The sequence below is a fragment of the Bufo gargarizans genome, chromosome 4 (genome assembly GCF_014858855.1).
Source record: "Bufo gargarizans isolate SCDJY-AF-19 chromosome 4, ASM1485885v1, whole genome shotgun sequence".
Taxonomy (NCBI): Eukaryota; Metazoa; Chordata; class Amphibia; order Anura; family Bufonidae; genus Bufo; species Bufo gargarizans.
The window spans coordinates 163557959-163583338 of NC_058083.1; the positions used below are offsets into that span (position 1 = coordinate 163557959).

At 42.7% G+C, this 25380-nt stretch overlaps 1 protein-coding gene across 3 annotated transcripts in view; it reads right to left on the minus strand.

Moving 5' to 3' along the window:
* The window catches only part of SI (sucrase-isomaltase), a 360959-nt gene that overhangs the window by 47590 nt on the left and 287989 nt on the right, over positions 1 to 25380 (minus strand). For all 3 annotated transcript variants that reach the window (XM_044289835.1, XM_044289836.1, XM_044289837.1), the window contains 5 exons: positions 24282 to 24331; positions 19298 to 19468; positions 19053 to 19193; positions 14251 to 14451; positions 875 to 1029 (listed from right to left, as the gene is read on the minus strand). In XM_044289835.1, the coding sequence (XP_044145770.1) occupies positions 875 to 1029; positions 14251 to 14451; positions 19053 to 19193; positions 19298 to 19468; positions 24282 to 24331 (718 nt within the window). The remainder of the gene's footprint in view (positions 1 to 874; positions 1030 to 14250; positions 14452 to 19052; positions 19194 to 19297; positions 19469 to 24281; positions 24332 to 25380) is intronic.

Here is a 25380-nt window from a genome sequence, read left to right on the forward strand (position 1 = left end):
ATTGCACCCACTACTTACAAAGGAATGTGCTTTGCAACAAAGTAATTAGTCACAAAGCAAATTTTTTTGCAACATTCGTGAAAGAAGATTCTATTACTTTGCTCATTTCTAGTGGTGAGGGTAGTGGGCGTGGTCAGTGGGCCCAACATATTTATCTTCATTGGTGCCTCTGAGCCTTTCTGGAGCATGAGGATGCCAGATGATGCAACTAATATATGACAAGGCCTATGTCTTGTGATAAATTAATTGCACCGTCAGGCAGTGCAGGAGATTTCAAAGACAGGTTTAAAATGTGGGTCCTAAATTTTTACTATAAGTGACAATGATATACGGTAGTTATCAAATTTCCAGCACTGGAATTTCAACTTCATAATAACGGCTTATATTGATTTTATATATAAATTCTGGAGATAGCATATATATGGCGTCAAGGCTATAAAATAAAATATTTTTAGTGCAATAGTACAGAATATTTAGAAAATACTTTAAGCTCTTTACATCACTGGTGTGGCATAAACAAGTTTCAGATCATGGCGCACTCCATGTGTGCACCATAATTTGCAACTTTTTGAGCTTATCTGCAGAGCCCAAAAAATGGGGTGTGGCTTAGCAAGAGGTGTGGCTTTGTGCTGTCCGCCACATTTACTATAACTTTCGCAAGAAAGTGGCAGAAGTTATGGCTGAAGTACTACAGTTTATGGCTCACTGCAGGGCAGAGATGCACCTGATCTGCTAAAAGGCTTCTGCCTCTTAATGAATTAGGCACATTTCACGCCAGTGCAAGGAGATCAAGACTGGAGTATGGATGGGCCAGTCTTTATTTATTTCCCCCTTTATGTGAATATGTTTCTTTGTAATAGAAAACATTACTTACACTACTGTTCCAGTATTTTTTCTTATGATGTGAATTCCAAAAGGATTATCAACAACCTCAACGTCATACAGTCTTCCTTGTTCTGTACTTGTTGGTGTGCTTGGTGTATTTATTGGCACAGGGACTTCATATCGTTTATTGTTGGGATCATGTATCTATAAAGATATGCATAAGATGTATATTAGACATGAATATACAATAGTAAATTGCAAACCTTTTACTTTTACTTAGAGCATATAGAGACATTAAGAAGTGAACAGTGCTGTCCATGAGATGTGTTTGCTCTGTTTGAGCATTCCACTATGGGATATGCTTAAATATCTGAAAACAATATTCACACATATCCCTTATCAGGTCCATTCACCTTATTGAAAGATTAAACTTTGAACTGGTTCTGACGAAAAATGAGTAGAACTGAGCGATCCTGGCAAGATTCGGTTTGTTTCAACTTCCCCAACTTTTTAGAAAAATCAGCTAATCAGGGGGCAGTAGGCAGGCAGGTTTCATCAGGGAAAGCTTAGCATAGAGAGTGAGGGACTGGTCACTTTTCCAGTTCTTTCATACAGCCTGCTGGCAAGTTCGGCATTACAGATTTTTTTTTTCTTTTTTAAGTATCTACAATTCATAGGCTTAATGCCAGCACCCCAATAACATATATTCTGCTGCAAACACTGAGGATCTGCCCCCCCCCTTTTTTTTTTTTTCTAAAAAAAGGTTTCTAATTACCATTTGTAACGGGACATTGCATTGGGCCAGTGTATTATACCCATGTTACATGTTATTAAACATGTTGTATATTACTGAAATATACAGTTGAATGTTATAGCAAAAGCAATGCCACAATAACGCAATTATTATACTTGTGTTATTAAATGCATAGTATATTGCTGCAAGATACCATTCAATGTTATGGCAAATCTATTTTACTGCATTAATGCTGTTATTATTAGGGATGAGCGAACTCGAACTGTATAGTTCGGGTTCGTACCGAATTTTGGGGTGTCCGTGACACGGACCCGAACCCGGACATTTTCGTAAAAGTCCGGGTTCGGGTTCGGTGTTCGTCGCTTTCTTCGCGCTTTTGTGACGCTTTCTTGGCGCTTTTTGAAAGGCTGCAAAGCAGCCAATCAACAAGCGTCATACTACTTGCCCCAAGAGGCCATCACAGCCATGCCTACTATTGGCATGGCTGTGATTGGCCAGAGCACCATGTGACCCAGCCTCTATTTAAGCTGGAGTCACATAGCGCCGCCCGTCACTCTGCTCTGATTAGCGTAGGGAGAGGTTGCGGCTGCGACAGTAGGGCGAGATTAGGCAGATTAACTCCTCCAAAGGACTTGATTAACTGATCGATCTGCAGCTGTGGATCATTGAGCTGCTGATCCTCAATTGCTCACTGTTTTTAGGCTGCCCAGACCGTTTGTCAGTCACATTTTTCTGGGGTGATCGGCGGCCATTTTGTGTCTTGTGGTGCGCCAGCACAAGCTGCGACCAAGTGCATTTAACCCTCAATGGTGTGGTTGTTTTTTGGCTAAAGCCTACATCAGGGTGAAGCTGTCACACCAAGTGCATTTAACCAGCAATAGTCTGTTCATTTTTTGGCCATATACAAAATCAGGGGCAAGCTGCGCCTGTCACCAAGTGCATTTAACCCTCAATGGTGTGGTTGTTTTTTGGCTAAAGCCTACATCAGGGTGAAGCTGTCACACCAAGTGCATTTAACCAGCAATAGTCTGTTCATTTTTTGGCCATATACAAAATCAGGGGCAAGCTGCGCCTGTCACCAAGTGCATTTAACCCTCAATGGTGTGGTTGTTTTCTGGCTAAAGCCTACATCAGGGTGAAGCTGTCACACCAAGTGCATTTAACCAGCAATAGTCTGTTTATTTTTTGGCCATATACTACATCAGGGGCAAGCTGCGCCCGTCACCAAGTGCATTTAACCCTCAGTAGTGTGGTTGGTCAAGCTGTGACACCAAGTGCATTTAACCAGCAATAGTCTGTTCATTTTTTGGCCATATACTACATCAGGGGCAAGCTGCGCCCGTCACCAAGTGCATTTAACCAGCAATAGTGTGGTTATTTTTTGGCCATATCCCAGTCTAATTCTGTCACTAAATCCATACCGGTCACCCAGCGCCTAAATACTAGGCCTCAAATTTATATCCCGCTAAATCTCTCGTTACCGCTGTCCTGTTGTAGCTGGGAAAGTTATTTAGTGTCCGTCAAAGCACATTTTTTGTTCTGGGTTGAAGTACAATTCCCAATTTAGCAATTTCATAATTTAGTGGTTTCTGCTATATCAGAGCTATTTGAAATCTATCCCTAAAAGGGTATATAATATTCAAGGTGCACATAGGGTCATTCAGAATAACTTCACACACACCCGCTACTGTGTATTTTCAAGTCTAATTCTGTCACTAAACCCATACCTGTCACCCAGCGCCTAAATACTAGGCCTCAAATTTATATCCTGCTAAATCTCTCGTTACCGCTGTCCTGTTGTAGCTGGGAAAGTTATTTAGTGTCCGTCAAAGCACATTTTTTGTTCTGGGTTGAAGTACAATTCCCAATTTAGCAATTTCATAATTTAGTGGTTTCTGCTATATCAGAGCTATTTGAAATCTATCCCTAAAAGGGTATATAATATTCAAGGTGCACATTGGGTCATTCAGAATAACTTCACACACACCCGCTACTGTGTATTTTCAAGTCTAATTCTGTCACTAAACCCATACCTGTCACCCAGCGCCTAAATACTAGGCCTCAAATTTATATCCTGCTAAATCTCTCGTTACCGCTGTCCTGTTGTAGCTGGGAAAGTTATTTAGTGTCCGTCAAAGCACATTTTTTGTTCTGGGTTGAAGTACAATTCCCAATTTAGCAATTTCATAATTTAGTGGTTTCTGCTATATCAGAGCTATTTGAAATCTATCCCTAAAAGGGTATATAATATTCAAGGTGCACATTGGGTCATTCAGAATAACTTCACACACACCCGCTACTGTGTATTTTCAAGTCTAATTCTGTCACTAAACCCATACCTGTCACCCAGCGCCTAAATACTAGGCCTCAAATTTATATCCTGCTAAATCTCTCGTTACCGCTGTCCTGTTGTAGCTGGGAAAGTTATTTAGTGTCCGTCAAAGCACATTTTTTGTTCTGGGTTGAAATACAATTCCCAATTTAGCAATTTCATAATTTAGTGGTTTCTGCTATATCAGAGCTATTTGAAATCTATCCCTAAAAGGGTAGATCATATTGAAGGTGCACATAGGGTCATTCAGAATAACTTCACACACACCCGCTACTGTGTATTTCCAAGTCTAATTCTGTCACTAAACCCATACCTGTCACCCAGCGCCTAAATACTAGGCCTCAAATTTATATCCCGCTAAATCTCTCGTTACCGCTGTCCTGTTGTAGCTGGGAAAGTTATTTAGTGTCCGTCAAAGCACATTTTTTGTTCTGGGTTGAAGTACAATTCCCAATTTAGCAATTTCATAATTTAGTGGTTTCTGCTATATCAGAGCTATTTGAAATCTATCCCTAAAAGGGTATATAATATTCAAGGTGCACATTGGGTCATTCAGAATAACTTCACACACACCCGCTACTGTGTATTTCCAAGTCTAATTCTGTCACTAAACCCATACCTGTCACCCAGCGCCTAAATACTAGGCCTCAAATTTATATCCTGCTAAATCTCTCGTTACCGCTGTACTGTTGTTGCTTGGAAAGATATTTAGTGTCCGTCAAAGCACATTTTTTGTTCTGGGTTGAAGTACAATTCCCAATTTAGCAATTTCATAATTTAGTGGTTTCTGCTATATCAGAGCTATTTGAAATCTATCCCTAAAAGGGTATATAATATTCAAGGTGCACATTGGGTCATTCAGAATAACTTCACACACACCCGCTACTGTGTATTTTCAAGTCTAATTCTGTCACTAAACCCATACCTGTCACCCAGCGCCTAAATACTAGGCCTCAAATTTATATCCTGCTAAATCTCTCGTTACCGCTGTCCTGTTGTAGCTGGGAAAGTTATTTAGTGTCCGTCAAAGCACATTTTTTGTTCTGGGTTGAAGTACAATTCCCAATTTAGCAATTTCATAATTTAGTGGTTTCTGCTATATCAGAGCTATTTGAAATCTATCCCTAAAAGGGTATATAATATTCAAGGTGCACATTGGGTCATTCAGAATAACTTCACACACACCCGCTACTGTGTATTTCCAAGTCTAATTCTGTCACTAAACCCATACCTGTCACCCAGCGCCTAAATACTAGGCCTCCAATTTATATCCTGCTAAATCTCTCGTTACCGCTGTACTGTTGTTGCTTGGAAAGATATTTAGTGTCCGTCAAAGCACATTTTTTGTTCTGGGTTGAAGTACAATTCCCAATTTAGCAATTTCATAATTTAGTGGTTTCTGCTATATCAGAGCTATTTGAAATCTATCCCTAAAAGGGTATATAATATTCAAGGTGCACATTGGGTCATTCAGAATAACTTCACACACACCCGCTACTGTGTATTTTCAAGTCTAATTCTGTCACTAAACCCATACCTGTCACCCAGCGCCTAAATACTAGGCCTCAAATTTATATCCTGCTAAATCTCTCGTTACCGCTGTCCTGTTGTAGCTGGGAAAGTTATTTAGTGTCCGTCAAAGCACATTTTTTGTTCTGGGTTGAAATACAATTCCCAATTTAGCAATTTCATAATTTAGTGGTTTCTGCTATATCAGAGCTATTTGAAATCTATCCCTAAAAGGGTAGATCATATTGAAGGTGCACATAGGGTCATTCAGAATAACTTCACACACACCCGCTACTGTGTATTTCTAAGTCTAATTCTGTCAGTAAACCCATACCTGTCACCCAGCGCCTAAATACTAGGCCTCAAATTTATATCCTGCTAAATCTCTCGTTAACGCTGTCCTGTTGTGGCTGGGAAAGTTATTTAGTGTCCGTCAAAGCACATTTTTTGTTCTGGGTTGAAATACAATTCCCAATTTAGCAATTTCATAATTTAGTGGTTTCTGCTATATCAGAGCTATTTGAAATCTATCCCTAAAAGGGTATATAATATTCAAGGTGCACATTGGGTCATTCAGAATAACTTCACACACACACGCTTCTGTGCATTTCCAAGTCTAATTCTGTCACTAAATCCATACCGGTCACCCAGCGCCTAAATACTAGGCCTCAAATTTATATCCCGCTGAATTTGAATACAATACATTGGGCCAAATAATATATTTGTTGTTGTGGTGAACCATAACAATGAGAAAAACATCTAGTAAGGGACGCGGACGTGGACATGGTCGTGGTGGTGTTAGTGGACCCTCTGGTGCTGGGAGAGGACGTGGCCGTTCTGCCACATCCACACGTCCTAGTGTACCAACTACCTCAGGTCCCAGTAGCCGCCAGAATTTACAGCGATATATGGTGGGGCCCAATGCCGTTCTAAGGATGGTAAGGCCTGAGCAGGTACAGGCATTAGTCAATTGGGTGGCCGACAGTGGATCCAGCACGTTCACATTATCTCCCACCCAGTCTTCTGCAGAAAGCGCACAGATGGCGCCTGAAAACCAACCCCATCAGTCTGTCACATCACCCCCATGCATACCAGGGAAACTGTCTCAGCCTCAAGTTATGCAGCAGTCTCTTATGCTGTTTGAAGACTCCGCTGGCAGGGTTTCCCAAGGGCATCCACCTAGCCCTTCCCCAGCGGTGAAAGACATAGAATGCACTGACGCACAACCACTTATGTTTCCTGATGATGAGGACATGGGAATACCACCTCAGCATGTCTCTGATGATGACGAAACACAGGTGCCAACTGCTGCGTCTTTCTGCAGTGTGCAGACTGAACAGGAGGTCAGGGATCAAGACTGGGTGGAAGACGATGCAGGGGACGATGAGGTCCTAGACCCCACATGGAATGAAGGTCGTGCCACTGACTTTCACAGTTCGGAGGAAGAGGCAGTGGTGAGACCGAGCCAACAGCGTAGCAAAAGAGGGAGCAGTGGGCAAAAGCAGAACACCCGCCGCCAAGAGACTCCGCCTGCTACTGACCGCCGCCATCTGGGACCGAGCACCCCAAAGGCAGCTTCAAGGAGTTCCCTGGCATGGCACTTCTTCAAACAATGTGCTGACGACAAGACCCGAGTGGTTTGCACGCTGTGCCATCAGAGCCTGAAGCGAGGCATTAACGTTCTGAACCTGAGCACAACCTGCATGACCAGGCACCTGCATGCAAAGCATGAACTGCAGTGGAGTAAACACCTTAAAACCAAGGAAGTCACTCAGGCTCCCCCTGCTACCTCTTCTGCTGCTGCCGCCTCGGCCTATTCTGCTGCTGCCGCCTCGGCCTCTTCCTCCGCCTCTGGAGGAACGTTGGCACCTGCCGCCCAGCAAACAGGGGATGTACCACCAACACCACCACCACCACCTCCGTCACCAAGCGTCTCAACCATGTCACACGCCAGCGTTCAGCTCTCCATCTCACAAACATTTGATAGAAAGCGTAAATTCCCACCTAGCCACCCTCGATCCCTGGCCCTGAATGCCAGCATTTCTAAACTACTGGCCTATGAAATGCTGTCATTTAGGCTGGTGGACACAGACAGCTTCAAACAGCTCATGTCGCTTGCTGTCCCACAGTATGTTGTTCCCAGCCGGCACTACTTCTCCAAGAGAGCCGTGCCTTCCCTGCACAACCAAGTATCCGATAAAATCAAGTGTGCACTGCGCAACGCCATCTGTGGCAAGGTCCACCTAACCACAGATACGTGGACCAGTAAGCACGGCCAGGGACGCTATATCTCCCTAACTGCACACTGGGTAAATGTAGTGGCAGCTGGGCCCCAGGCGGAGAGCTGTTTGGCGCACGTCCTTCCGCCGCCAAGGATCGCAGGGCAACATTCTTTGCCTCCTGTTGCCACCTCCTCCTTCTCGGCTTCCTCCTCCTCTTCTTCCACCTGCTCATCCAGTCAGCCACACACCTTCACCACCAACTTCAGCACAGCCCGGGGTAAACGTCAGCAGGCCATTCTGAAACTCATATGTTTGGGGGACAGGCCCCACACCGCACAGGAGTTGTGGCGGGGTATAGAACAACAGACCGACGAGTGGTTGCTGCCGGTGAGCCTCAAGCCCGGCCTGGTGGTGTGTGATAATGGGCGAAATCTCGTTGCAGCTCTGGGACTAGCCAATTTGACGCACATCCCTTGCTTGGCGCATGTGCTGAATTTGGTGGTGCAGAAGTTCATTCACAACTACCCCGACATGTCAGAGCTGCTGCATAAAGTGCGGGCCGTCTGTTCGCGCTTCCGGCGTTCACATCCTGCTGCTGCTCGCCTGTCTGCGCTACAGCGTAACTTCGGCCTTCCCGCTCACCGCCTCATATGCGACGTGCCCACCAGGTGGAACTCCACCTTGCACATGCTGGACAGACTGTGCGAGCAGCAGCAGGCCATAGTGGAGTTTCAGCTGCAGCACGCACGGGTCAGTCGCACTACAGAACAGCACCACTTCACCACCAATGACTGGGCCTCCATGCGAGACCTGTGTGCCCTGTTGCGCTGTTTCGAGTACTCCACCAACATGGCCAGTGGCGATGACACCGTTATCAGCGTTACAATACCACTTCTATGTCTCCTTGAGAAAACACTTAGGGCGATGATGGAAGAGGAGGTGGGCCAGGAGGAGGAGGAGGAGGAAGAGGGGTCATTTTTAGCACTTTCAGGCCAGTCTCTTCGAAGTGACTCAGAGGGAGGTTTTTGGCAACAGCAGAGGCCAGGTACAAATGTGGCCAGCCAGGGCCCACTACTGGAGGACGAGGAGGACGAGGATGAGGAGGAGGTGGAGGAGGATGAGGATGAAGCATGGTCACAGCGGGGTGGCACCCAACGCAGCTCGGGTCCATCACTGGTGCGTGGCTGGGGGGAAAGGCAGGACGATGACGATACGCCTCCCACAGAGGACAGCTTGTCCTTATCCCTGGGCAGCCTGGCACACATGAGCGACTACATGCTGCAGTGCCTGCGCAACGACAGCAGAGTTGCCCACATTTTAACCTGTGCGGACTACTGGGTTGCCACCCTGCTGGATCCACGCTACAAAGACAATGTGCCCACCTTACTTCCTGCACTGGAGCGTGATAGGAAGATGCGCGAGTACAAGCGCACGTTGGTAGACGCGCTACTGAGAGCATTCCCAAATGTCACAGGGGAACAAGTGGAAGCCCAAGGCCAAGGCAGAGGAGGAGCAAGAGGTCGCCAAGGCAGCTGTGTCACGGCCAGCTCCTCTGAGGGCAGGGTTAGCATGGCAGAGATGTGGAAAACTTTTGTCAACACGCCACAGCTAACTGCACCACCACCTGATACGCAACGTGTTAGCAGGAGGCAACATTTCACTAACATGGTGGAACAGTACGTGTGCACACCCCTCCACGTACTGACTGATGGTTCGGCCCCATTCAACTTCTGGGTCTCTAAATTGTCCACGTGGCCAGAGCTAGCCTTTTATGCCTTGGAGGTGCTGGCCTGCCCGGCAGCCAGCGTTTTGTCTGAACGTGTATTCAGCACGGCAGGGGGCGTCATTACAGACAAACGCAGCCGCCTGTCTACAGCCAATGTGGACAAGCTGACGTTCATAAAAATGAACCAGGCATGGATCCCACAGGACCTGTCCGTCCCTTGTCCAGATTAGACATTAACTACCTCCCCATAACCATATATTATTGGACTCCAGGGCACTTCCTCATTCAATCCTATTTTTATTTTCATTTTACCATTATATTGCAAGGCTACCCAAAGTTGAATGAACCTCTCCTCTGCCTGTGTGCTAGGCCTAAATATATGCCAATGGATTGTTGCAGTGGTGGCTGACGTGAAGCCTCATTCTCTGCTATGACATGCAGACTGATTCTCTGGTGACATGAAGCCAGATTGTCTGTTACGGGACCTCTCTCCTCTGCCTGGGTGCTGGGCCTGAATTTATGACAATGGACTGTTGCAGTGGTGGGTGACGTGAAGCCTGATTCTCTGCTATGACATGCAGACTGACTCTCTGGTGACATGAAGCCAGATCCTCTGTTACGGGACCTCTCTCCTCTGCCTGGGTGCTGGGCCTAAATTTATGAAAATGGACTGTTGCAGTGGTGGGTGACGTGAAGCCTCATTCTCTGCTATGACATGCAGACTGATTCTCTGCTGACATGAAGCCAGATCGTCTGTTACGGGACCTCTCTCCTCTGCCTGGGTGCTGGGCCTAAATTTATGAAAATGGACTCTTACAGTGGTGGGTGACGTGAAGCCTGATTCTCTGCTATGACATGAAGACTGATTCTCTGCTGACATGAAGCCAGATCCTCTGTTACGGGACCTCTCTCCTCTGCCTGGGTGCTGGGCCTAAATATCTGACAATGGACTGTTGCATTGGTGGCTGACGTGAAGCCTGATTCTCTGCTATGATATGAAGACTGATTCTCTGCTGACATGAAGCCAGATTGTCTGTTACGGGACCTCTCTCCTCTGCCTGTGTGCTAGGCCTAAATATATGCCAATGGATTGTTGCAGTGGTGGCTGACGTGAAGCCTGATTCTCTGCTATGACATGCAGACTGATTCTCTGGTGACATGAAGCCAGATCCTCTGTTACGGGACCTCTCTCCTCTGCCTGGGTGCTGGGCCTAAATATATGAAAATGGACTGTTGCAGTGGTGGGTGACGTGAAGCCTGATTCTCTGCTATGACATGCAGACTGATTCTCTGGTGACATGAAGCCAGATCCTCTGTTACGGGACCTCTCTCCTCTGCCTGGGTGCTGGGCCTAAATTTATGAAAATGGACTGTTGCAGTGGTGGGTGACGTGAAGCCTCATTCTCTGCTATGACATGCAGACTGATTCTCTGCTGACATGAAGCCAGATTGTCTGTTACGGGACCTCTCTCCTCTGCCTGTGTGCTAGGCCTAAATATATGCCAATGGATTGTTGCAGTGGTGGCTGACGTGAAGCCTGATTCTCTGCTATGACATGCAGACTGATTCTCTGGTGACATGAAGCCAGATCCTCTGTTACGGGACCTCTCTCCTCTGCCTGGGTGCTGGGCCTAAATTTATGAAAATGGACTGTTGCAGTGGTGGGTGACGTGAAGCCTGATTCTCTGCTATGACATGCAGACTGATTCTCTGGTGACATGAAGCCAGATCCTCTGTTACGGGACCTCTCTCCTCTGCCTGGGTGCTGGGCCTAAATTTATGAAAATGGACTGTTGCAGTGGTGGGTGACGTGAAGCCTCATTCTCTGCTATGACATGCAGACTGATTCTCTGCTGACATGAAGCCAGATTGTCTGTTACGGGACCTCTCTTCTCTGCCTGGGTGCTGGGCCTAAATTTATGACAGTGGACTGTTGCAGTGGTGGCTGACGTGAAGCCTGATTCTCTGCTATGACATGCAGACTGATTCTCTGCTGACATGAAGCCAGATCCTCTGTTACGGGACCTCTCTCCTCTGCCTGGGTGCTGGGCCTAAATTTATGACAATGGACTGTTGCAGTGGTGGCTGACGTGAAGCCTGATTCTCTGCTATGATATGAAGACTGATTCTCTGCTGACATGAAGCCAGATCCTCTGCCTGGGTGCTGGGCCTAAATATCTGACAATGGACTGTTGCATTGGTGGCTGACGTGAAGCCTGATTCTCTGCTATGACATGCAGACTAATTCTCTGCTGACATGAAGCCAGATTGTCTGTTACGGGACCTCTTTCCTCTGCCTGGGTGCCGGGGCCTAAATATCTGAGAATGGACTGTTCCAGTGGTGGGTGACGGGAAGCCAGATTCTCTGCTATGGAACCTCTCTCCAATTGATTTTGGTTAATTTTTATTTATTTAATTTTTATTTTAATTAATTTCCCTATCCACATTTGTTTGCAGGGGATTTACCTACATGTTGCTGCCTTTTGCAGCCCTCTAGCCCTTTCCTGGGCTGTTTTACAGCCGTTTTAGTGCCGAAAAGTTCGGGTCCCCATTGACTTCAATGGGGTTCGGGTTCGGGACGAAGTTCGGATCGGGTTCGGATCCCGAACCCGAACATTTCCGGGATGTTCGGCCGAACTTCTCGAACCCGAACATCCAGGTGTTCGCTCAACTCTAGTTATTATACCTGTGTTATTTAAAGCGTTGTATTTTACTGCAAGATACCATTTAGTGTTACAGCACACTCATTTTATGGCAATAATATAATTATTATACTTTGTTATTGAACACACTGTACAATACTGCAATATACCGTTCAGTGCGACAGCTAACACATTTTACTACAATAATCCAATTATTACACCCATGAAATTGATTGCATTGTATATTACTGCAAGATATGGTAATCTACCGATTAGGGTTGAGCAAATCGAAGTATCTGAAGTGAACTTCGATTTGAATTTCAGGGAAAATTCTATTAGACACAAAGTCGAATTTCCTTGTGCATGAAATAAAAAAAAAAACATACTCACCTCATCCATTTAAGTGTGAAGAGACCGCTGCGTCCATCTTGAGTAAACATCCTGTGCAAAATCTCATGCACCATGACGTATGACATTACCACGCCAGCCAGTGTGAGATTTTGTGTGGGATCTTCAATCAAGATGGCTGTGGCAGCCTCTTCGCACTCAAATAGATAAGGTGAGTATTTTTTTAACTGGTTAACCCCTGAAAGCCCTCATTTTTAAACTCAGATGCTGCAATCAGCAATGAATGTGGCATCTAAGGGGTTCAATGAGGGGGACAGCGCAATCACTGCTTACAAAGAAATGTGCTTCGTGACAAAGTAATTTGTCACAAAGCAAACTTCTTTGTGAAATTCAGCAAAGCAGCTGAATCAAATTTTTGTAAACTTCAACTCTAATTCCGATATTTATTTATTTAGAGTAGACTCTCATTCTGATGCAACAAGAAACAGCACAAGACAAACAGCTTTCACATCTTCCACACCTTGCTGGCTGCCCTGTAGTTGGGGACCACACACGAAGTTGGGATGAAAATGAGGACTGGAGGAAAAGCAGGAGGAGAAGGAGTCATTTGTGCTGTATAACGAGGCTGATGATGATGATGGTCTTGACGACACTGGCGATGATGCCCTATCATCTCAGTGGGGTGAGGAGGCAGTGCCAGAAAGAACTGGGCCATAAGGCAAGCCTGCAAGCATAGCAAGCTCTATGCTTGCTCGTTTACATAATGGCCAGATTATTGTCACCATCAAAAAATAAGATGATTACTGGATAGTCATGTTTTTAGGCCCTTGCAAAAGGCAAAATGGCTAAATGTTTCCCTGTTGCCAAAAGGGATGCCAAATTGCTTTATTACACTGTATATGCAGCGTATAGCAGCTTTTAGTGAGCAGACACCTGCTGCATGCGTGTCTGACCAGGAGGCCCGTCTTTTCCCCCAGTCAAGTCACCCACCTCCAACTCTTTCAGCTACCACAAGCAGCAGAAGACTCAGCAACAGCAGCCACTTCAGCCTCATAAACATAATGCAGCAGTTTTTTTTATGTGCCATGCCAGGTTGATGCACATGAACAAACAGACATAGCACCTGAACAGCCAGGTTCAGTCCTACCTGGACTGTTGCATTTGTCAAGCAAAGATAGTGCTCCCTGACCCCATAGACTTCTAGGCAGATTGGAACAGTGGCTGGAACTAGCCAGCTTTTCTCTCTTTGTTCTGTCTTGTCCAGTCTCCAGTATCATCTCCAAAAAGTTTTTCAGCACGGCAGGTGGTGTTGTCACACCTAAAAGGATGTTGTCCTCCTCATGTACAAGACATCAATTTTGTAAATATGAATCCAGCATGGATCTGTGAGGCTTTTCACAGATCTGCCTTTGCTAGTGCCATCATGCCACTGCTGCTGTTTGCCTGCCTTCCATCATGTTCTACTCTGTATGGCTACTGCTGCTGCTGCCACTACTGCAGATCTCCTTCCACAGCCTCCCACTGGTGGTATTTTACTGGTGATATCATCTTAATTACATGACAGAAAATGCTTATACTTCAAAAATATAGTTCCTCCTGGAACATCTATTAGTATAGCTATATGTAGCAGGTATAGGTGGAAAATCCTTATTGGATTTCATCCAAAGCCAAATAGGCTTTTTTTTTGCATACAACAGTATTTGTCCAGCCCCTCTATGGTATATGTGCCAGGTTGCGGCCGGATCTCTATAGTGAACGGAGCCGGACGGTTTCTCAGCAGTAGTGCTCAATATTCACAGATCCAGCAAGAACAGCCGTTAGATCTATTTACCGCAAACAGGCCTTACAAGAATGCACTGCAAATGTCGAGAACAAATAGTTAGAAATCTTACCTTAAATTGAACCATTTCATTTTCATGAAATATTACAGTTAATCTAAGATGAGCTATTGGAGGAGAGATGTCATAACGTTGAAACTGCTGTGCAATGTATAGATCGGCTGTCATTCCTGTTGAAGTGACTCTCACATTGGCAACATTATAACCAAAAGAACTTGGATAGAAACAGGATGGAATTCTTATACCAATAGGTTCCTGAAAATCGGAGCAAAAATTAAAATGGAGAATTAAAGATATTTAGACATAAATGCAAATTACTGTAGATAAAGTTGAACTGAACTATTTATTTACAATAATTTTTACTACGTTACCGTTACACTATACACCTAGGAACTATAAGGAATAGCAAGGTCCAACCCAGGGACCCTAATAATAGAGATCAGATTCTGCAGGCAGAATAATTAGTGCTTGAGAATTAAATTATATCTCCATACTTATCCATGTCACACACTGAATCAATCTGTGCAAGATGGGTGGCTGGCACTCCATTTATCATGAGTTCACTCAGTGCTCTGTGATGGGAAGATGTCCCAATAATTATATAAATCAATTCACAGCACTCAAATTTTTGCAATAAGGCCGTTTCGGTCCTTCTGGACCTTGTTCACGGCCTCAAGACTAGTGCTGACCGGAAGAAAGGTGGTGTTGCGCTAGCCTAACTGTGCATGTCCAGGAGGACCGAAACATTGGCCTAATTAAATTGGAAACCACTGGTGGCCTAAATAAATAGTTTCATTTTGCCGTGAATTGATTTATATATATATATATATATATATATATATACACACACACACACACACACTGAATCAAAACTGTGAGATTGCCATAATATAGGAATGAGCTGAATTATCAATACAAATAGTTTTTAAGGTGGTGTCATATGGATAACTGCTACAAGAGGACATAGTTTTAAATTGTAGGGGCACAGGTTTAAAAGTATTACTTTACTGAGAGAGTAGTGGATGCATGGAATAGCCTTCCTGCAGAAGTGGTAGCTGCAAATACAGTGGAGGAGTTTAAGCATGCATGGGATAGGCATAAGGCTATCCTTCATATAAGATAGGGCTAGGGGCTATTCATAGTATTCAGTATATTGGGCAGACTAGATGGGCCAAATGATTCTTATCTGCCGACACATTCTATGTTTCTATGATAACAAGATGTTCATTTGTTATCTTTCATTGCTATAGAGTATAATATATATTCTCAAAAAAAAAAAAAAAAATGACATATTATATTGGCTCCGATGAGCAGAAGTTATTACTTTGCGAAGTCTCATGATACTTTGTGTAATAACTTTGTGAATGAATTATTACTATAAAAAACATTGGTACCAAACTTGGGTTTGGCTCCAGTTGGTACCTTGGAACCAAACCCAAGTTCTTTATCAATGTTTTTTACAGTAATTCACAAAGTTATTACACAAGGTCTCATGAGACTTAGCAAAGTAATCACTTCTGCTCATTGAAGCTAATACATTCTAATACTGTACCGCTCCGTACAGTATTATAATAAAGTTTTATGCAAAAGTCTCAGAAATGCCCTTTATTGGAATAGTATGTGCAGTTTGAAAGCAAAAAAAAATGCACAAAAATTTGTGAACTTTGAAAAAGCATTTGCCTTATAGTATCTCAACACTCAGCAATGCAGAAGCATTCTTCTAGGAGATCAGTAAATCACAGTCTCTGCTGTAAGAATACAGTATAATAGGAATGAGATTTAATATCAATTCTGCTATTTTTAAGGGCCGCAATTATGTAAAAATTGTGTAAAAACTTTTAATTTTTTCTAGATCCACTCTTGACTTCAAAGAAGAGGTGGGGAAAGGTAGAGCTCTGAAATTGTATTCTCTGAAGCAGAATAAAGGTGTAAAGCTAATGTCACTAGTGGTGTGCTGTTAGAATTAGAGACCGCCTGGCGGTCGTTTTGTGGCGAACTTTGAGTGTTCACGATTCGCTGAACATGCGAACATATGGAGATATTTGCACCCGCCATATTATTTTACATTATGAAGAACTTTGACCCATGATACATCCATCAGGTGGTACAGGACAGCCAATTGAGACATTTCAGCACATGGACACACCCCTTACTTAAAATAAATAAACCTGATCTGGCCGCCATTTTACATTCAGTGTTTTGCCAGTGTAGGGAGAGGTTGCTGTGTGGAGCAGGGACAGACTGTTAGGGACACCAAACGCTAGCTAATAGGGCCACAAAAATCCTTTTAAGCACTAGTATACGTGTGCTATCGATATGTGTGATACACAGAGGGGTGTGATATACTTATAATATACTTTTATAATGAGTCAAAAATCTATATAGTGATCACCTGGAAGTCAGGGGCCTAGGGGATAGGGTCTTACTAGGGCCATTTTTATATAGGGTAAGGTTCCGGACGGGGTCTCTTATCAGGGAGGGTGGTCTGTGGTTAGGCTATGAGGGCCAGAATAGCACCCCCCCGAGCACTTGTTATTGCCTACCACATCTATGCTTTTTGCTTAACTTTAATAATTTTATTTATTTTAATTTTGAGGGATATCTTTTCCATTCACACGTCCGCAAAATGGGTCCGCATCCATTCCGCAATTTTGCGGAACCGGTGCATCCCCATTCATTTTCAATGGGGCCGGAATGTGCTGTCCTCATCTGCATTTGCGGATCCGCACTTCCGTATCCAAGCTTCCCTTTCCGCAAAAAAATAGAATATGTCCTATTCTTGTCCGCAATTGCAGACAAGATTAGGCATTTTCTATTACAGTGCTGGCGATGTGCGGTCTGCAAATTGCAGAATGCACATTGCCGGTGTCCGTGTTTTGCGGATCTGCAAAATACTTACTGATGTGTGAATGGATCCTCATAGTAACATTATTAAAGGTTACGTTTTATCTTTATGTATATTCTAATGGATTGGCTTCCTTGTACAATGTTATAATATACTTTCTATGTTAGAAAGTATATTATAGTGCATTTGTATTGTGCGGCAGTTGTGTGCGGTTCTGCTGCAATAATGCAGGTATATAGAGGGACAAGCGTTATTGGAACAAATAATTTATACTGGTGTAATATACCAGTCGCCCCCCGGAAAACTGATTGAAGCGGGGCGTTATATACCAATATACTTTCTTTATAGTGCATTTGGGTACTGTATAGTGCATTTGATCATGCGTGTATGCAAAAATTATATTGCCGATATTTCACATTGAAAAAAATAATGAATGGAGATCACAAATTCGAATAATACATCTAGTATGTCACTGCCCATGTTGTGGGGCTATTTGTGCACTTCTAGTAATTATTTCTTGGCTGGAAATATGAGAAGGTTTTTCAGGTTCGCCTGCCATTAAAATGAATGGGACCCGGAACATTTGATTGTGTTCGCGTGATCGCCTTTGCGTACTGTCCCGGCAGATGTTCGTTCATCACTAGTTAACATATAAGCTCTATGCATTGATGTATATTGCTGTTGCCAATAGACTTTCACTCCAGTAAACATTTGTCAGGAACATGTCTGGATCTCCAATTATGTTCAAAATTGTACATGACTGCACTTTTAAATGCAACTGTATACATGGAAAAATGTATACTATGATATACCTTTTCAAATGAGAGAGATGTCCACAACCAATATGGTGAAATTTAGCTGTGATTGAATATACACTCACCTAAAGAATTATTAGGAACACCTGTTCTATTTCTCATTAATGTGATTATCTAGTCAACCAATCACATGGCAGTTGCTTCAATACATGTAGGGTTGGGCCCTGGTCAAGACAATCTCCTAAACTCCAAACTGAATTTTAGAATGGGAAAGAAAGGTGGGCTACAACAGCAGAAGACCCCACTGGGTACCACTCATCTCCACTACAAATAGGAAAAAGAGGCTACAATTTGCACGAGCTCACCAAAATTGGACTGTTGAAGACTGGAAAAATGTTGCCTGGTCTGATGAGTCTCAATTTCTGTTGAGACATTCAAATGGTAGAGTCCGAATTTGGCATAAACAGAATGAGAACATGTATCCATCATGCCTTGTTACCACTGTGCAGGCTGGTGGTGGTGGTGTAATGGTGTGGGGAATGTTTTCTGGGCACACTTTAGGCCCCTTAGTGCCAATCGGCCATCGTTTAAATGCCACTGGCTACCTGAGCATTGTTTCAGACCATGTCCATCCCTTCATGACCACCATGTACCTATACTCTGATGGCTACTTCCAGCAGGATAATGCACCATGTCACAAAGCTCGAATCATTTCAAATTGGTTTCTTGAACATGACAATGAGTTCACTGTACTAAAATGGCCCCCACAGTCACCAGATCTCAACCCAATAGAGCATCTTTGGGATGTGGTGGAACGGGAGCTTCGTTCCCTGGATGTGCATCCCTCAAATCTCCATCAATTGCAAGATGCTATCCTATCAATATGGGCCAACAATTCTAAAGAATGCTATCAGCACCTTGTTGAATCAATGCCACGTAGAATTAAGGCAGTTGTGAAGGCAAAAGGGGGTCCAACACCATATTAGTATGGTGTTCCTAATAATTCTTTAGGTGAGTGTATATACAACATTTTCAATCACAGCAAAATTTCACCATATTGGTTGTGGACATCTCTACCATTAGAAAAGGTATATCATAGTATACATTTTTCCATGTATACAGTTGCATTTAAAAGTATATATATATAATTATATATAATTTCCCCCCCCCCCCCAAAAAAAAAAAATTATGATAAAATAGTTATTCCTCCAAGTAGTATACAGTATACTTTCTTATGGACATTTTAAAATACATACTGCATAAATGCATCCACGTTTTTCACAATTTTCTTTGCTAACACCTTCTTCAGGGTAACATTCGATCCTGTACATATCATTATTGATTTCAAGGCTATATGATTCTCCAAACAGCAGGTTAAGACTAGTTATATGAGCAACCTATGAAGAGAGTAAGGTTGTTTGTTGGTTAAAAAAAGGCCATGGACATCCCAATGCTAACAAGAAAATGTCTCCCATGTGCAGGCATTTCATGTATTGGTTACCTTAGTATTTGGGTCATAAGCAATACTATGGGAAGAAGGTTGGAGCACATCATCTTTTTTCACATGCAAGCTGAAAATGGGGTTTGATACTCCAAGTATTTTGATTTCATTAAATATTAGGTGATTTGGGTCCGTGTAGTTGCCATGCGTGACTGTTAAGTTTATGGAACGCTATAGTAAAAAAATAAATAAGAAAAAAAAATGGATTAGCAACTACACATCAGATAAAACAAGATGGAGATGTGATCTTTAATAGTCTATGCGAGAGATTTATCAAAACTGGTACGACAGAAAATCAGCTTAGTTACCTATAGCAACCAAGGAGATTGATCCTTTCATTTTTAAAAGGAGCTCTAGAAATGAAAGGTGGAATCTGGTTGCTAGGGGCAACTAAGCCAATTCTCCCTCACACCAGTTTGAATAAATCTCTCTATATAACTTTTTTTCTGTGAAGTACAGTAATTGGGTATTGTAAGTAAAAGAAAATCTTGGATGGCCATGCAATGATATAAAACAATACACTAGTTTAAACTCACATCGCCGATCCCCTGATACTACAATTCAGACAGTGCCCTGCTGAACTCCACTTTCTGCTCCTGTCTTGACATAGCAGAAAACGGCTGGGGCTGTTGTACTACGTTCCCAGCCAATTCAAGATATCAGAATGCAGCGATTCTTATATGTAGGCACCCCTTCTGTAACACCCCTTCTGCCCGTAGGTTGTCAAGTATCCATACATCCAGTCTTAAAATGCAATCATGTGTAGTTCTTTATTAAACCCCCCATCAATTCAGCACATAATGCCTTGTATTTAAAGGGGTTGTCCGGGTTCAGGGCTGAACCGAGATATAAGCTCCTCTTCACTCCTTTACCATGTAGGAGTGCAGCATCGGAGCGTTTCCTTGCTCCGATGCTCCCCTTGCCTTGAGCTTCATCATGCAGGGCAAGATCTGTTTGTTGTAAGCCGGTGACGTACTGGGCTTCACATAAGTATGGTGGAGACTTTCGCCTGGCAGGGAGCCCTGTGATATCATCGGCACAAATGGGCAGTGTATATCGCTGTTTCAGGGCAGTTTTAGTGGTGGATAGCACTAGTACCTACTACCTGCCTCTAAAACGTTACTAGGCTCCCTGCTATGCAGAAGTCTCTGCCTAGCATACTGATGTAAAGCCCGATATGTTACCAGCTCACAACAAACAGACCTTGCCCTGCGCAATACAACGCAACGCAAATCAGGGGGAGCATCAGACCAAGGAAATGCTCCGATGCTCCACTCCTGCACAGTAAAGGAGTGGAGGGGAGCTTGTATCCTGGTTTAGCTCTGAACCCGGACAACCACTTTAAAGCCATTTATCAATCTGTAAAATACAGAATTTTCATGTGAGGACACATATCATGCATTGTATAAAGAACATGTATGTCAACACTGATCTTTACAGTTTGATAAACAGCTTTAAATACAAGCCTGAAACATTGTATATTGTTCACAATATGTGCTAAATCGGGGCAGATTTAATAAAGAACTTCATATCATTGCCTCTCAAGGCTGAAGACATCAGATAGGCAGCAGTGGGGGATCGGCGAGGTGAGTGCAAGCTAGTTTATATTTTTAACCATTTCTTGGCCATTCAAGATTTTGTGTTCTACCTGAATACTTCTTTAACATACAGTACATTATATTCCGTACAAATGTCCAAATGTTTACATCTATAGCCTATAGACCTTAACACAACACACTGTACAGTTGCAAACATTTGGGGTATATGTTTGATAAACCATACTACAGACATAGAGGGCCTTTAGTAAAGTTTTTGCACAGCTATTGTGGTTCATGGCAGGGCAGAGATATGCTTAATTTATTTGTGGCCTCGAAAATAATCACATTTATTTACACAAAGTAGCAGTAGCTACAAAATTCTGTTTGCGGCCGTGTACTTAAAGGAAAACATAACTTTTATTTCTATATCATTAAAAATTTATATATTTTTTTACCTAAAGACATATGTGATTTTGAAACCATACTGAGACATTGGTATTATTTTAGTGATATAGCTATATGTTATGTATGAGAGAGCAGTGTGTTGCAGTGGAGAGTAGGAGATGTGTTATTTTCACACTATATCCACTATCATCACCGCCTTGTTTGGCTTATACCCATTGCCAGATATCCACCTTTTCTAATTTAGCTGAGGTAGTAACACTATCTAAACTCAAGTTAGTTACTTTCTTTCTCCCTGAGATATCTGCTTATGACACTTGCTCTGTTTGTCAGTGCTATTGCTGTATTATTAGCTACGTCTGCAGTATGTCCCCATACATCCCTGCCTATGCATTGCCCTCCTCGACATGTTTCTCCACACATGTGGCTTCATCAGGTTGCGCCTTACCCCTGATGAAGCCACATGTGTGGCGAAACATGTTGAGGGGGGCAATAGGGACTCTGATTTTGATAACTGAGGCATAGACAGGGATGTATGTGGGACATACTGCAGACATCTTCTCCCACGTCTAATAGCTAATAATACAGCAATAGCGCAGACAAACAGAGCAAGTGTCATAAGCAGATATCTCGGGGAGAAAGAAAGTAACTAACTCGAGTTTAGATAGTGTTATTACCTCAGCTAAATTAGAAAAAGTGGATATTTGGCAATGAGTATAAGCCAAGGTGGTGATGATAATGGATATAGTGTGAAAATAACACATATGGCTTTAGGCAAAAAATATGCATTTTTAATGATCTAGAAATAAAAGTTATGTTTTACTTTAAGTACACGGCCACAAACAGAATTTTGCAGCTACTTTGTGTAAATAATTGATTTAGGAGCATCTTACTCCAGAGCAGGGAGATCAAGACTGGTGTATGGACATGCCAGTTTTGTTAAATTTCCCCCGTAGTTTCTGTGGATATGTCATAAAGGTCCAGATGGGACACCCTTTTACATATTTTAAAGATGGCCTGTAACCTCTCCTGACATATCTGTTTTAGCAACTACTTGCATATCCCTTGTAATAACAATCCTGGAACAAATTTTCTTACGACCCTATGATCTGCCATTTCTTTGCTATTTCTATTGAAATTTATGAGCAAATTGTTAGCAGTTTGCAATAAAGGTCCAGCTAGGTGTGTCCTTGCACAGTCTCACTGTAATCAGTGATGCCACTGTCAGATGGTGCAGGGACACACCCAGATGGACTTTTATTGCAAACAGCTTGCAATTAATTAATCATTTCTTAGGAATAATAAAGGGACAGCACAACACAGAGCCACAAGAACAGATGCTTCAGAATTGTTATAACAGGGGTGCTACAAGTAGTTGCAGTAACAGACATCAGGAGAGGTTACAGGTCCTTTAATTCACCATCAGAATGTGTAATTAACAGATTGCTTCACAATGATAAAAAAACATTAACTATTAACCCAATGGTTAAGCCATTTTTGAACTGACAGGAGTGAAAAGAAGTTCAGTTTTTGAGAGGTCCAGTTTTAGATACAGAGAGGACATGATGTTAGAGACAGCTGCCAGACAATTACTGGTGTTTTGGAGTATATCAGTGGTGATGTCAGTAGATGAAGTGTATAGTTGGGTGTCGTCAGCATAGAGATAGTATTGAAAGCCAAATCTACTGATAGTCTATTCGATGGGGGCTGTATAGAGGGAGAAGAGTAGAGGACCTAGTACTGAGCCCTGAGGAACGCTAACATCAAGAGAAGAGGAGAAGAAGAAGAGCCAGTGAATGATACACTTAAGGAGCGACCAGAGAGATAGGAAGAGAACCAAGATAGAGCAGTGTCCTTAAGGCCAATTGAATGAAGCATGGTGAGGAGGAGTTTATGGTCTACGGTATGTGTCTAATCAGTGATGCCACTGTCAAATGGTGCAGGGACACACCCAGATGGACTTTTATTGCAAACAGCTTGCAATTAATTAATCATTTCTTAGGAATAATAAAGGGACAGCACAACACAGAGCCACAAGAACAGATGCTTCAGAATTGTTATAACAGGGGTGCTACAAGTAGTTGCAGTAACAGACATCAGGAGAGGTTACAGGTCCTTTAATTCACCATCAGAATGTGTAATTAACAGATTGCTTCACAATGATAAAAAAACATTAACTATTAACCCAATGGTTAAGCCATTTTTGAACTGACAGGAGTGAAAAGAAGTTCAGTTTTTGAGAGGTCCAGTTTTAGATACAGAGAGGACATGATGTTAGAGACAGCTGCCAGACAATTACTGGTGTTTTGGAGTATATCAGTGGTGATGTCAGTAGATGAAGTGTATAGTTGGGTGTCGTCAGCATAGAGATAGTATTGAAAGCCAAATCTACTGATAGTCTATTCGATGGGGGCTGTATAGAGGGAGAAGAGTAGAGGACCTAGTACTGAGCCCTGAGGAACGCTAACATCAAGAGAAGAGGAGAAGAAGAAGAGCCAGTGAATGATACACTTAAGGAGCGACCAGAGAGATAGGAAGAGAACCAAGATAGAGCAGTGTCCTTAAGGCCAATTGAATGAAGCATGGTGAGGAGGAGTTTATGGTCTACGGTATGTGTCTAATCAGTGATGCCACTGTCAAATGGTGCAGGGACACACCCAGATGGACTTTTATTGCAAACAGCTTGCAATTAATTAATCATTTCTTAGGAATAATAAAGGGACAGCACAACACAGAGCCACAAGAACAGATGCTTCAGAATTGTTATAACAGGGGTGCTACAAGTAGTTGCAGTAACAGACATCAGGAGAGGTTACAGGTCCTTTAATTCACCATCAGAATGTGTAATTAACAGATTGCTTCACAATGATAAAAAACATTAACTATTAACCCAATGGTAGAAATTTTTCAAGGTACATATAGCTTCATCAGTTGAATACACTTGTCCTTATATCTTTGTATATCACATCATAAGTAGTAGACTATATATGTTGGCAGATAAATGATCTTTTTATACATGTAATTTGAATATCACATATACTTACAGAGGTAGCATGAAATTCATACATAGTATAGATCCCATGTTCAATTGAGTCTAAAAACAAAACACAGCGTGATCAATCCCTTACTCCATGCATGATGTATTCACTCAGCAAAGGCAAAAATAGAAATTGCATTTAACGTGCTGGCACAATTCATAGAAAAAAAGAAAGCCTAAATGATAATGGAAGAGATTTGTGGCGTGTTTACTTCAGAAAGCTCTATATAGAGGCCCCCGGAGATTTTTTCTGGGGTGGGGGTGTGTGGAAGGCTCACATCACTAATATCAAAGGGCAATATAATAATAATAAAACATATTTATATAGTGCCACCATATTCTGCAGCTCTTTACAAATTCATAAGGTTCATGTACAAAACAAAACTAACTGGATAATATGCAACTGAAACACTAGGAGTCAGGGCCCTGCTTGCAAGAGCTTACAATCTATGAAGAATAGGTAGGATTTAAGCCATTTTTGAACTGACAGGAGTGAAAAGAAGTTCAGTTTTTGAGAGGTCCAGTTTTAGATACAGAGAGGACATGATGTTAGAGACAGCTGCCAGACAATTACTGGTGTTTTGGAGTATATCAGTGGTGATGTCAGTAGATGAAGTGTATAGTTGGGTGTCGTCAGCATAGAGATAGTATTGAAAGCCAAATCTACTGATAGTCTATTCGATGGGGGCTGTATAGAGGGAGAAGAGTAGAGGACCTAGTACTGAGCCCTGAGGAACGCTAACATCAAGAGAAGAGGAGAAGAAGAAGAGCCAGTGAATGATACACTTAAGGAGCGACCAGAGAGATAGGAAGAGAACCAAGATAGAGCAGTGTCCTTAAGGCCAATTGAATGAAGCATGGTGAGGAGGAGTTTATGGTCTACGGTATCAAATGCTACGTAGAGATCCAGCAGAATCAATAGCGAATAGTCACAATTTTTTTTTTCTGTTAGGAGATCGTTAGACACTTTAGTAAGGACAGTTTCTGTAGAGTAGCCAAAAAGCAGATTGTAAGGGGTCAATAAGAGAGTTTGCAGAGAGATAGATTATTAAGCGAGAGTAGACAAGACATTCAAGGAGTTTAGAGATGAAGGGGAGGTTAGAGAC